This window comes from Heterostelium album (assembly GCF_000004825.1).
Source record: "Heterostelium album PN500 unplaced genomic scaffold PPL_scaffold3, whole genome shotgun sequence".
Classification (NCBI taxonomy): Eukaryota; Evosea; class Eumycetozoa; order Acytosteliales; family Acytosteliaceae; genus Heterostelium; species Heterostelium album.
Window position 1 is genome coordinate 1,630,273 of NW_008805065.1, and position 15,070 is coordinate 1,645,342.

Sequence of the window (15,070 nt, forward strand, 5' to 3'; positions counted from 1 at the left end):
CTCAACATCATCATGCAATTTCATTTATTTTTGCCAGATGCAAAAACATAAAAATAATACAATTCAACAATAAAAGTTAGAAAGAACATGTAATGCTTATCAATGAAAATGATATTAATGTTAATCAAACAATTGTAAAATCATCATCATATTGTTAATTTATTAATAACATTATTTTTTTTTTATTTTTATTAAAAATATTATACTTTTTTTTTTTATATAGTAATAATGTTAAAAATAACAAATATATTAAAAATTGGTTATAATTATAAAAAGTAAAAAGAAAGATATCTTTCTTTTTATAAAATTATTATTATTTTTAAAAGTTTATTAATTATATTTTACTAAATCTTTAAAATAAAGCCCGGGCAAGGATTTAAGCAATGAGATGATATGAAAGTCCTCATTCGTGTTACTATTTTTTAAAATTTTTAAAAACATTTTTTTTTCATTTTTTTGAATTTTGTTTTTTTTTCATGCACATTTTTTTTTTCGAAAGTAAGCAGGAGTAAACACGCTCAAACTGACTTCTGTTTCTCTTTTTCGACAACCATACTATCAGAGGATAATAGGCAAAATGTTCCAAAAGGTAGATAATCAAATATTAATAAGATAATGATTTTTTAAAGTAATTAAGTTCAAAGCAATCAAATTCAATCGTTCGTTCGTTCGTCAAATAATACTTCAAAGAATAATCAATAAAAATAGAAATAATTAGTAAAATAGATAAACAGATAATAGAAAATAAAAAAAGTGTTTGAAAATTATATCAGTAGCAATAATTAGTTAATAGTAACTAGAAAATAGTGAAACTATCTATCTTTACCTACAATTATCTATATTTCTATTTAGTTTATAAATTTTCTCTATTTAGTTATAATTACACAGATATCATAAAATTTTCAAGATTTTCATCTTTCAGTGAAATATAACAGATTATAGTATTATATTCAGAATTCTATGAAAACAGATCTTTGACTCTTAGGATACAGATCATGTCATGAAATATTGAATTTCTAAAGAAAAAATAAATAAATACTTTATAATCAACAATCAATCTATAAAAAACAATAATAACAACAACAATAATATCATAATAATAATAATAGTAGTAGTAGTAACAGTCAAGTAAAATATTATATAGAGTGATAAAAATCGAACGAACAACATTGAATTGATTTGACTTTGAAATTTTTTAAAAAATCGTTGTCACAAAAAAAACGTAAAAAAAGATCAAAAAAAAACGCTAACATGAAACTATCTTATTTTTCACACAAAAATCAATAGACTGTTGTAGTTGATGCTAAAGGACACCTTCTCGGTCGTCTCGCTTCCAAAGTTGCCAAAGAGCTCCTTTGTGGACAAAAGGTCGTCGTCGTCCGTTGTGAGGAACTCGTCATCTCCGGTCCATGTATGTAATCACACAACTTTTTGTTTAACAAAACAAATCTGTTCTGTTCATTTCAAACTGAAACTAACAAAATATCAATATTATCATTATTATTATTATCATTATTATAGTGTACCGTAACAAGTTAAAGTGGGCTTCTTTCCTTAACCTCACTTGCAATACCAACCACGCCCGTGGTCAACGTCACAACCGTTCACCATCAAAGATCTTCTGGCGTGCCGTCCGTGGTATGTTGCCACATCGTACTCCACGTGGTATGTTGGCTCTCCACAGATTGAAGATGTTCGAGGGTTGCCCAGCTCCATACGACAGAGTCAAGAAGATGGTTGTACCAGAGGCTCTCCGTGTCGTCAAGATGAACCCATGCCGTAAATTCACCGTTCTCGGTCAATTGGCCCAACAAGTCGGTTGGAAATACAGAGACGTCGTTGCCAAGCTCGAAGTCACCAGAAAGCAAAAGGCTGCCTCCCACTACCGTAAGGCTGCTCTCCTCCGTCTTTACCAATCTCAAGCTCTCAAGAAGGTCAATGCTTAAATTATTTATGCGTTAACATCATAAAATAAATGCCAAATATTAATCCTCTTAAAAAGAATCTACTACTGCTGCTGCTACTACCAAGCACATTTTCACATGAAAATTGTTGTTGTTGTTGTTTATTAAAATTAAATCTCATGTCTATCTTTGTTTGAATTATGTTTAATTTGTGTAATCAATTGATATATATCTAAATCAATTAATCAATTGTATTGTTGTTGTTGTCCAACAAAATCAAGATCAATACAATTCATTTATCATTTATCATTTAATATGAATGTTAATGATAACAATAATAATAATAATAGTATAAATAAAAGTAAAAGTCAGCGTAAAATAAAGAATGATAATGATATAGTGGATGTTGATATTGAAGATTTAGATTTAGATGTAGATGTAGATATTATAGATTTAGATAGTGATAGTAATAATAGTAGTAGTAGTTATAATAGTAAGAGTAGGAATAATGGTAATGAGTTAGTAGAGAACGATGATAGTGAGAATGATTATATGTATAAAGATAAATATTATAGTTTGGTGATATCCAGATGTTACTATCGGGTGTTCATTCGTCATATCTCAAAGATGAAAGTAGTACGATCGTATATGTTCGATCGTCGCTATACTTTTATTATGTATGAGCATATCAATATTTATTTGATAGAGTTGTTTGGCGATATCGTATCAAAGAATGTTCGATTCGACGACGACAAGTTGAAGTTCAGCTTTGTCATTGACGACAACAGTGGTGGAACCATAGAGTGTCTGCTTACCACTGCTGCAAGCACCTCTGACCAACAACTCAGAATTCAACAACAACTATCGAATCAACTGGTACTCGGTAGATTCGTACGTCTATGGGGATATCTAGATCTGACCAGTCAGAGTTGTCCGAGATGTATAGTCGATAGATTTGGTAATAATAAAACAAAAACTATATATATTATTATACTAGACATTCATTCATCATAACTAACTAACTTTAAATTAATTGTTATACATTACATTTAGAAGCAGTAGACGATGTCAATAAACAATCACTACTTTGGTTACAATGTATAGAATTACATCAAACTCTTTATATACCCTACTCAAAGTATTTAAGTAAACAGAGGCAAACACAACAGTAATAGATAGATAAACAACAACAACAACAACAACATAATAGAAATAATAGTAACAAGATAGTATCAGATATAATCTATTAGCAAGAGTGTTTTTTTTCTTTTTTTCAACTCATAATATAATAATTAACAATTAATTAATCAAATTGCAATTCGACAAAGGTATAGCTATTCAATAGATAGTGTATTTATTAAATGCCCTTTTAGAATATAATATAATATTTAAAGACAATAAAATCCCGATAATAATGATAATTTATTAAATAATTTAATAATAAAACATTATAATTATTTACAAAGTAAACACCAATTTGTTACTACTATTTTGGTTACTATCTTTCAACTCTTAGTGGATTTAATGATCACGATTAAGAAGAACAATAATTTTAAAAAAATAATGAATTGATTTTATTTTTATTTTGTGATACCATTGAGATAGGAAAACTAATCAAACAACAATAACAATAGGGATAATGATAGAGTACAAGATGAAGCAAAGAGAAAAAAAGAAAAGTAATGATTGGATGATCATGTGGTATTTGAAGTATCTTATGTCAACCATAATATGATTACTTCTTACTTGTCACTTCTTACTACTTATTTATAAGAGGAGTAGGAGGGTGTTAGTTAGGTTGGATGGAGTACGATTTATCTATATATAAGTATGTATGTATGTATGTAGAAGAAAGACTCACCTCACATCAATCATGTTTAGTTGGTTGGTTGGTTAGGAAATTGTTTTTGTAGAAAGTTTGTAAAGAAGTAAAGTCGATTAATATCAATTGGAAATTCAAGTAGGTGGGTGAGTTGGTTGGTCGTTAGTTGTTGTTGTTGTTTGTTTGTTGTCAGATTAAATATCGAATAATCATAATAATCACTATCAATTTGTTGTTATTGGTGTCAAATTTGATTTTCCTACTTGTAAGCTGAAGACATATCTTATCCAATAGTTCAATCGCACATAGAATGATATTGATGTTGTTGACCGTATTTCTCAATGTTCAAACATTACTTATAGCATTCTAACAATCACAACAACAACAACAACAACAACAACAACAACAACATGCCACATTATTATCCAATTGGATTATGAAAATAATAATTATTATTATACAGTCTAAATTTAATATGCATGTTTATTTGTTTGTTTTTTTTTTTTTTTGCAAAAAAAAGAATTATAAATATAATTATGAGTAGAAATGGATGGATGGATATATTCATTACATCAACATCAAGTCTGTGTGAAATCTGATTACAAAGATAAAGCTTTATTATTCAATTGATAGAAAGTTTGGTTTTTCTTTGTTTTTATATGATCTCACTATAAAATTAACACATCTATTTAATAAATCTGATGCAAAAAAATAAAATAATGTTGTTAAGCTTTATTATATCACTTTGGGATAAAGAATCCATCCCCAAACACCACTTCACCAAATCTAGAATATCATAAAACAAAAACATTACATAACACACACACACCCACACTCTCTAAATAATAATGATCATAAAAATAAATCATAACAGTCGGTCACTACACACAAACACACACACTCACATGAAAACATATTATTTTATATGTTTGATCAAACAAATCAACTATTCATTATATCAATCGACATTACCTCCCCCATCTCTTGATCACGAGTGGAGTGAAACAAAACTGATTTCGACCATAAATATTGAATTGTTGAATTATTTGATTGATTGATTTGTTTTTGTTTTTGTTTTTGTTGTCTGTACATACTTATTTACTTGTTGATGTACTTAATATTCGATTCTTTATAAAAAAAAACCAGTAATAAACAATGCATACAGATTTAAAGAAAATGGAACATGAAAATCAAACACAAAACCTTTCTTATCTATCTGGTGGTGGTTGTGGTAGAGCACCTGTCATTAATGACAATCCCACATTCAATATAAAAAATGATGCTGAACACCTCCAGAATTTTAACACCAACTTGTCCTAAATCAAAAAGTTTACTTTACAATTGTTGTATTATAAATTTCTGACTGTTTTAATTTAAGTAGACGGATTGGTAAGCGACCTGTTTGAATGTCAAAAGTAATACTACCTTTCTTACTTCACCTTCTTCCACAACTCACTTATTCACACAAATCAATATCTTTATCTTTTTATCATCATCATCATCAGCATCAACATCAACATTATTATACCATTAGTATATTTATTTGTATTGGTGTCTGTATTAATGTATGTATATAATATATGTCTGTTTGCAAGTCTATATGTTTATTTGATTTTGCTTAATTTAATTAATTAAAAATAGAATAATAATAATAATTAAGATAATAAAATAATAATAATATTATATTTTTATAAATTATATTTTATTAGTACTATTGTTTATAATATATATATATATTTAAATCAGCACAATATCACCTTCAACTACTACCAGTTCTTACTAATACTACAATATAGAGCTACAATTACTTATTACTACTACTGCTACATTAAATCTATCTACATTTTTTATTTTAGTTGTAATAAAATTGGAATCACAAACACTACCGATAGTACAATAATAATTAATATATTAAATAAATGTATTAGTATTATATTTCCAATCGAATTAGTTGTTTAACCCGTCACCAAGTTAGTTCACTAATCAATCACTCACTCACCTTTCACTTTCACTTTCCAACAAATCTAGACAATCAATCAATTAGTTGATTTCCAAATTAATACATTCATCTCAAAATTATTATTATTTTCTATATAAATATTAAATACTAGTAATACTATTTAATATTATTATTGTTATTATTTCATTTTACAATAAATAAATATTAATATAGTAATAAATTATGTTCATGTAGTTTATTCAAGATTTAAATAATAATAAATAAATTAGAAAATAATAATAATAATAATCTTATATTTATTTCCATTTTATACTTTTTAGTTGGAACATTGTCCTTGTTATTGTTGTTGACCAAAAAATATATTGTAATATTGTTATTTTGTACCATTATATTTATTTATTTTAAATATTATAATATCAGGCAGTAATAAATAATTAGTTTAAAATGAAAATCAAATTAAAATCAAAATCAAAAAGATCCAATAATAATCTGGATGTAAGTATTTAACTAAATAAATTTCATTGGAAATAATAATTGGTTGAAGTTGAAATAATTAATTATTCTTATTTATTTTTAGCCAAATAATAATTGCTATACATTATATTTGAATGATGCAAGACAAACATTGACACAGGGTAGAAAGTTTCCAAACAACTATATTAGAACTACAAAGTACACTCTGCTAACGTTTTTACCAAAGAATCTTTTCGAGCAATTCAGAAGATTGTCGAATTTCTACTTCTTGTGTGTGCTTGTCATCCAGCTCATTCCACAAGTGTCACCACTGTTACCACTAACCAGTATTTTGCCATTATCCTTTGTACTTATAGTAACTGCAATTAAAGAGGCACTTGAAGATTATGTAAGTATTATAATAATTCATTTTATTTTCTTTTTTCAATCATTCATTTTACTAATTTTTTTTTTCATTTTTAATTTAATTATTTATTTTTTAGTTCAAGATATTTATCTGATAAGACATATAATAAAGAATTATTCAATATTGTTAGAGAAAATCAATTGGTACCAATATTCAGTGAGGATCTCAGAGTTGGTGACATCGTAAAGATTAGCAATGGTCAACGTTTTCCAGCGGATCTTGTACTTTTAAGTTCTACCAATGACGATGGTATTTGTTATGTTGAAACTTCCAATCTTGATGGGTATGTATATTAATAAAAAATATTGATTAATATACAACAATTATTAATTAATCAATGAAAACAAAGTGAAACAAATTTAAAAGTTAGAAAATCAATTGCTGAAACAAGTTTTGCTCAGAATATGGAACAAATTTCATCGATGCGTGGTAGTATTGTCTATGAGTTACCGAATGAACGTCTCTACAGATTTAATGGTAGAATTAATTTGGAGGGTTTGGATAATGATCACACTGTACACTCTTTGAATCATACAATGTTCCTTCAGCGTGGTTCACAGCTGCGTAATACCAAGCATGTGTTTGCAGCTGTCGCCTACACCGGTATCGATACCAAGATGTCACTGAACCAGCAGCCACCTCCCTCAAAGTTCTCCACTGTCGAGAAGTTTATGAATCGTCTCATTCTCTATGTATTCATCTTCCAGATCTGTATTTGTCTGATTGGTTCGGTGGCATCATCCTACTTTGAGGATAACGTCGCACGATTCATCCCTTACCTTGGTATCACTCAGTACTCGCTACCGACCTATGGAATTGTTAATTTCTTTACCTATTTCATTTTGTTCAATACTATGATTCCCATTTCTCTCTGGGTGACTATGGAGGTTGTAAAGATGGGACAAGCTTGGTTCATGCAATGGGATCTACAGATGGCTGCCAATGAGAACGGAGCACCGGTTGCCGATCAGCATTGTAAAGCCAAGACATCGAGTATCAATGAAGATCTCGGTAGAATTCAACATATTTTCAGTGACAAGACTGGCACTTTGACTGAGAATATTATGCGTTTCTGTAAGTGCTCCATTGGTGCCGACCTCTATGACGAGCGTGAGAATCCAGGCGGTCTCATCGCTTCACTCGAGCGTAACAATCGCACCAAAGTACAGAGTTTCCTTCGTATTCTTGCACTCTGCCACACTGTAATTCCAGAGATTGACGAAACAACTGGTGAGACCGTCTACCAGTCGCAATCGCCAGACGAGTTGGCATTGGTACAAACCGCAAAATCCAACGGGTTCATCTTCCTCGGTCGTAAATCCGATGAAATGGTAATAAGAGAACTCGGTGTGGAGACTAGCTATGCGTTGTTGGCAGTGTTGGAATTCTCTTCGGCTCGTCGTCGTATGTCGGTTATTGTTCGTACACCTGAGGGTGCCATCAAACTACTCTCCAAGGGAGCAGACATGGCTATTACCTGTCGATTGAATTCACGTGATAAGAATCAATGTAAGGAGGAAACTCTCAACTATCTAAAGACATTCTCTCGTGAGGGATATCGTACTCTGATGGTAGCTGAGCGCGAGTTGTCAATAGACGAGTACAACCAGTGGAAAGATCAGTTCTTCCAAGCAAACACCGCCATTGAGAATCGTGAGGAGCGTGTCGAGGCAGTCTGTGAGTTGATTGAGCGTGACATGACACTGATTGGAACAACCGCTATCGAAGATAAACTTCAGTACAACGTGCCGGAAACTATCAGCTATTTGTTGGAGGCCGGTCTGCACATCTGGGTGTTGACAGGTGACAAGCAAGAGACTGCAGTCAACATTGGTTACTCGTGTCGTCTGTTCGATCCATCGATGGAGTTGATCTTTATCAACACTGAAAGCTCAGAGGAATGTGGAGAGATTCTCGATCGTTATGTTGCGCTACTTCCACCTGAAGTTGAGGAGGACACTGGTGTCGTGACTGTCAGTGGAGCACCACCACCCGAAATTATGATTCCACAGCTGGCTACTGAATACGGTATGGTTATCGATGGACAAACACTCTCATACGCTCTACACGACCATCGTGATAAGTTCTTGCGTTTGGGACGTGCCTGTAAGTCGGTTATCTGTTGTCGTGTCACTCCGCTGCAAAAGGCGCTGGTCGTGCGTGTCGTCAAGGAGTCAGAACAAAAGATTTCGCTTGCCATTGGTGACGGTGCCAATGACGTGTCGATGATACAAGAAGCGCATGTAGGTGTAGGTGTTTTCGGTATGGAGGGTACACAAGCTGCGCGTGCCTCTGACTATGCAATCCATCAGTTCCACCATCTCAAGCGTCTTCTCTGTGTACACGGACGTTACTCTTACCTGAGAGTTGCCGGTCTCATTCAATATTCATTCTACAAGAACATGTGTTTCACTCTCTGTCTGTTCTGGTTCTCTTTCTTCAGTCTTTTCACAGGACAAACCATCTTTGACAGTTGGATCATCACATTCTACAATATTCTTTTCACTTCGTTGCCACCATTCTTCTATGGTCTCGTCGAGAAGGACATCGACGACACTTCGATCATGAGTAATCCACTCATCTACCGTCGTCTTCAGCTTTCGCCAATCTTTACCAAAAAGACTTTCTTGATGTGGAACATTGCTGCGTTGTGGCACTCGCTTACCATGTTCTTTGGTTTCTACTTGTTGATGGACAACGATATTATGGGTCCAAACGGACACACCTCTGGTATCTGGACATTCGGTACACTGGTGTCGACCGCTGCAATACTCGTATCAAACTTTAAGATTGCAGTTGAAATCAAGACATGGAATCTCTTCAACGTCGGAAGTATCCTATTCTCTTTCCTCGTCTATTTCATCATGTTGATGCTCTACTCATACGTAAGAGGATTAAACTCAAATATGTTTGATATTTTCTGTAAGTAACAAAAAAAACAAATCAAAACAAAAACAATCTAATCTAACATTTATTAATCAAATCATTATAGCAATCGAATTAAAGACAGTATCTTATCATTTAACTATATTAATTATTATTCTAATTGCATTGGTACCTGATTTCATTTTCAAATAGTAAGTAATCAACAAGTACAAAACAACAAAAAACAATAGGGAATTTGTACTAATTCATTACTTTTTCTTTGTAAATATAGTTACTGTTGTCAATATTACCCAACAGATGTACAAATCCTAAGAGAAAGAAGAAATATAAAAGAAATTAAAATGAAAGAGTTTAGCGAACATACAAAGTACCACAACAGAACAACAGATGTATAAATACAAAAAGGTTATTATCAACAAAGAGAAATAATCAAATAAAAATTAATATTAAATATAACAAAAAAATACTTGAGTGTTTATTTTTATGAATACATACAGGTTGTATCATTATAATTCTATTTTTGTAAAAACCATTGTAAATAATTTTATTTGGGATTGATCCTAAACCTATATATATATGGTAATAAAAAGCAATAGAAAATTTAATAATTTATATGATCATTCGTTGTTCATTTTTAGAAAAATAGTAGTGTGAACATCACGGCACGAGGACATTATACATCTATCAACTGGGGTAATCAAACTACATTAGTAATAATATTAAATTTTCAAAACCAAAACCTTTATTTAGTTGTTAATTTTTAGAATGGTTTAAAAATGAATTAGTTTGCAACAAAGTGCACTTTTTTATTATTCATTAATGAGCGATCAAAAATAACCACTTCATACAAACTATCTCCATAGGTTTGTTTAAACTTAGTTGATCACAATTTATTTTATTTTAATTTTCGATTCCATTTGATTTTTTGATTTTTTTCTATTCCCTCATTTGTTGATCTTTTCACAAAGATTACTGGACAAAGATTTTAAAATTAATCAAATCAGCAAATAGACAATAATAATATAAAAATAAAATTTAAATTTAATTAACCAAGAAAAAAGATTATTGCAATGAAAGTATCAAGGGTGTTCAACACACACAAAAATAGATATGATCAAATGCAAAAAATTGTTGTTCATTTGATATACTTTAATCGTATTATTTAATATATAAACAGGTGGGGTGGTCACCACTCTTTTCTCAAACTTAAATTAACCACTTAACCAACTTTAGTATCACCACTCCACAAAGATGATCATCACCCTAAATATCATGGTACAATAAATCTCACAAAGAAGAAGATAATCAACAAACACATCACATACATACCTACCCCATTAGCTCATCTGACTAGGTGGTAATTGATTGCATGCTTAATCAACTTCACTTATTCAAGTGATTGGGTGTATGTATTCAACAAAAAAGGTCTACGATATATTTATCCAAAACATTGTTATTGTTATTGAATATAGGTAAATTGAATTCATGTATTAATATAAAAATATTGGTTAACTACTTATTATCATTCTATCATTTTCACACGGTCGACACACCTTGTGTAATTTTTCTATTATGACAATCTTTTCTTTGCGCTTGCACCACTTTTTTTTTTTTAAATTTTAAAAAAAGGTTGGCAATATTGATCAACACATTTTAAAACTAAACCCCATCACTAGGAGTGACTGAATCAAAATAATCAGTCAAAAATACTCCCGTCCAATAGGTGGAGCCTCATTTGGATTATGCATAGCATGTTCAATATAAAACCATTGTAAAATGTGCTTAACGTTGACAGGTGAACAGACACCAAAACATTCCTACTTTTATAATTATAAATTAATACTTTGATTTATATATATTCTATCCAGTAGCTACAAATTTTGGCATAAAAAAAGCCTATAAATAAATTTTACACAATTTCAATATTAAATTTCATTGTTGTCTTTTTCACCTTAGAGATATATATATATATATAAATTATTCAACATAATCACATCATTATACTTTCCAACTTTGTCCTTTTTATAGATAAAATTATTCTTCATTTTAGATATAAAAATATTCATAGAATGATAATCATATCAGTGTTAATAGGTATAATAATTATATTATTACTTCATTATGTATGTCAATTGACAGTATTTTTAAAATTATAAAGTATTTTGACTTTTTTATTTAAAATAGGTTCAAACAAGAAAGATTGGTCCACCAGGACCTTTTTCTTTCCCAATTATCGGATCTTTACATTTAATTGCTAATGGTCAACCACAAATTGGTTTACATAAATTATATCAAAAATATGGACCAATTTTCTCAATGTGGCTTGGTTCTGTTTATACTGTTGTTTTAAGTGAGCCAGAAGTAATCAACGAGGCATTCACCAACCAATCTGATATTTTTTCAGATAGACATATGAATTTATCCATGCATATTGTTGGAGGTAAATTAGATTTAAAATTTATTTAGTTTCTTTTTAAAAGTTATTAATATTTATTCAATTTTTTTGTAGATTCAAATAATATTGGATTTACTAATGGAGATCATTGGAGGAAATTAAGAGGAATTGCTGCAGCTGCCTTAACAAAATCTAAAAGTAGAAAAATGGATACTCTAATTTGTAAACAATTTGAAAATATGGCATCTGCACTAAAAGAGGAAATTAAAAAAGGTCAACCAGTATGTATGGAATTTCAATTTTATTTAATTTCTTTTTTCTAATTCTTTATTTTATAAAGATTGATATGAGACCATTCCTAAAGATGACTGCCTTCAATGTTATGTTTTCATTTTTATTCTCAAAAGAAGCACCTTTCAATCCAGAGGAAAGATCCGAAGAAGTTCATCAGATCCTACACAATTCTGTAAGAATGGTGAATCTAATGGCTGCTGGTAATCCTGGTGATTATATTCCTTTCTTAAATTATTTTAATAATGTAATTATATTTTAATAATATTTTATTTTTATAAACTAAATATTGATATATAAAAACATAGTTAAGAGAACTTAGAACTGTTACAAATGGTATAGTTGAATTTGCCAGAGTAAATGTAAAAGAACATTTACAAACAATAGATAGAAACAATCCTAGAGATTTCATCGATTATCTAATCATCGAGTATGAGGCGGATAGAGATTCTGATAGAATTTTGGACTATTCTTGCCTTGAGAGAATTTGTATTGATTTGATAGTTGGTGGTACAGATACAGGATCAACTGCCATTGAATGGTTGATTCTCCTTCTTGCCAACAATCCAGAACACCAAGATATGGTATACAAAGAGTTGGCTACAAACTATGTAGAAGATAAATCAATAGATTTCAGTAAGAAAATACTATTCCCAATCACCAATAGTCTAATAAGAGAAGGTTGGAGATATAGACCAACTGCTCCTCTAGGTCTACCCCATAAATGTACACAAAATACAACTGTTGGTGGTTATTTTATTCCAAAAGATGTATGTATAAAAGTTAAATCAATATTTATCTATTATAATTTTAAACTTATTAATTAATTAATTATCTATCTATTTAGTCACAAGTTATTATAAATTTATATTCTGCGTCACTATCTGAAAAGATTTGGAGTAACCCACTCATATTTGATCCAACAAGATTTATTGAATCAGATAAAAATACAACACCACCAATTGTCTTTGGTAATGGACCACGTCGATGTGTAGGATCAAATCTTGCAGAGGTAGAAGCTTTCCTACTGACTGCAAACATCTTTAGAACATTCAAGTTTGTTAGACCAACCGATGATTTATTCTCAGAGAAAACAAGTAGGTATTAAGTAAAATTATAAACTTTTTCAATTAATTGAATTTAAATTATATTAACAATCAAAACAATTTATCACTATTAGATATGGGAGTTACACTTGAACCATTACCATTTAAGGTTAAAGTAGAGTTAAGATAAAAGTAACTTTAATATCACATTTATTTGCTTAACTATTTCTGTCTACAAGCTGTCAGAAATATCTTTTTGTAATATGATTAACGTTAAAATAAATTGCTTTCGATTTTAATAGATGTAATTTAACTAACAATTATGTTTTTATCTATTGATTATCAATTCTAAAGTGTGGTATAATACTAATTCGATTGAACTATTTTCATCTGAATATCGGGTTATTATAAAGTTAATTTTATTTGTAGTTCAAAAATGTTCAAACATTATATAATACCTAATTAACTACATGTTAGTTTTATCAATAATGAATATTGGTGTTATTATTATTATTTTTTTTATTATCAGAGTGTATTCTAATGGATTAACGCCAGGTACCTATTCACACATAGTTTTTCCACCAGGAAATAATAATGGATTTAAAAAAGTTGAATTTGAAATTGTTGTATTCATAGACCCAGGTTCTTATTCAAATGTATTTTGGAGTAATCAATTCTCATTGTTAGGTTCAAATGGATATGGATATACAGGGTATGAATACAAATATTTATTTGTGCTATCATGATTGTTTTTATTTCATTTTTTTAACACACATTAAAAATATTTTATTATATTCACATGTTAATAGATTACAAACAATAGGTGAAAACAAGAGAACTTTTATTTTCTCGATATGGGATGCTGAATCTTTTAGTAAAGGAAGTCAAGGATCATACTGCACTAGATTTGAAGGTGAAGGAATTGGTTATCATTGTAACTATGATTTTAATTGGAGGGAAGGTGATGTAAACAAATTCATTCTATACACAACTGGTGATGGATGGTACACTGTGAATGTTACTATTAACTCTACGACCAAATTCACCATTGGAAGTATCAAAACATTACAATCAACTATAAGTCCACATTCAATGATCAATTGGGTAGAATACTTTGAGTATGTTTATAATTTTATTAATTATATAAGTTTATTATGTTAATCTAAATGTCTATATACTTATCTATAAATAGATGGAACTATAAAGACTCTAATTGTTATAACCAACCTTATTCTATATCTCGTTTTGCTACACCAATCGCTGATGATCATATTAATTCAACGGTTTCAAGAATTTGGGTATCAAAGAATTGTCAGCATCTATCGAAAGTTGAAGAAGTATCGAATGGGTCTATTCATTTCGATTCCGTTGGTAATTCAAAAAGAGATTCAATTAGATTGTGGTCAAACGGTTCATTGTGCATTGGAACCGCCAACAACAATACATCTGGTGACGTTGTTATGAAGAAATGTGTTGATAGTTGGGACGAACTACTGGTATTCAGTGATTATCACTCACTCATCTCTACAAAAGATGATACATGTTTATCGTACCAACTAAGCAACAATACAATCAACAAATACACAATTATATACGAAAAATGTAGAGAAGATAATATTAGACAACAATGGAAGTACAGCAGTGAAAACAATCTAATCATAAACAAAGATAACGAGTTATGTTTGGTTGGCAATCAACTATTGTCTAATAATAATAATAATAACAATAACTTAAAACTTGATAAATGTAATATTAATTATCAATTTCAGCAGTGGTTTGTTGCAAAAACAAAATAAACGGTTATAAAAAAACTCTTGAATTTTTCTATGAAAAAGATATTTATTTTTTACAGGAAATTTAAAAATGTAATCGTTCTTTCCATCTTT

General features: G+C 29.9%; 3 protein-coding genes across 3 annotated transcripts; all 3 read left to right on the top strand.

The window, feature by feature from the left end:
• Positions 1-92: 92 nt before the first annotated feature.
• On the top strand, positions 93-1,946 carry rpl13a (uL13 family ribosomal protein; the record flags this gene model as incomplete). Its single annotated transcript, XM_020574193.1, has 5 exons — positions 93-153; positions 224-275; positions 1,110-1,128; positions 1,288-1,411; positions 1,522-1,946. The coding sequence occupies 5 exons, from the start codon at positions 93-95 to the stop codon at positions 1,944-1,946; spliced, it is 681 nt and encodes a 226-aa protein (XP_020436265.1).
• A 273-nt stretch (positions 1,947-2,219) lies between these two features.
• Positions 2,220-3,305, top strand: PPL_03223 (uncharacterized protein; the record flags this gene model as incomplete). The annotated part of the gene is made up of 3 exons (XM_020574194.1): positions 2,220-2,862; positions 2,958-3,042; positions 3,299-3,305. 3 exons carry the CDS (start codon positions 2,220-2,222, stop codon positions 3,303-3,305), a joined length of 735 nt encoding a protein of 244 aa, XP_020436266.1.
• A 2,825-nt stretch (positions 3,306-6,130) lies between these two features.
• PPL_03224 (uncharacterized protein) lies at positions 6,131-14,980 on the top strand (the record flags this gene model as incomplete). Its single annotated transcript, XM_020574195.1, has 17 exons — positions 6,131-6,181; positions 6,264-6,430; positions 6,643-6,849; positions 6,937-9,488; positions 9,559-9,643; positions 10,099-10,162; positions 10,878-10,924; positions 11,503-11,575; positions 11,637-11,892; positions 11,962-12,128; positions 12,188-12,385; positions 12,447-12,908; positions 12,986-13,235; positions 13,319-13,364; positions 13,714-13,896; positions 13,994-14,302; positions 14,377-14,980. The coding sequence occupies 17 exons, from the start codon at positions 6,131-6,133 to the stop codon at positions 14,978-14,980; spliced, it is 5,721 nt and encodes a 1,906-aa protein (XP_020436267.1).
• Positions 14,981-15,070: the final 90 nt, after the last annotated feature.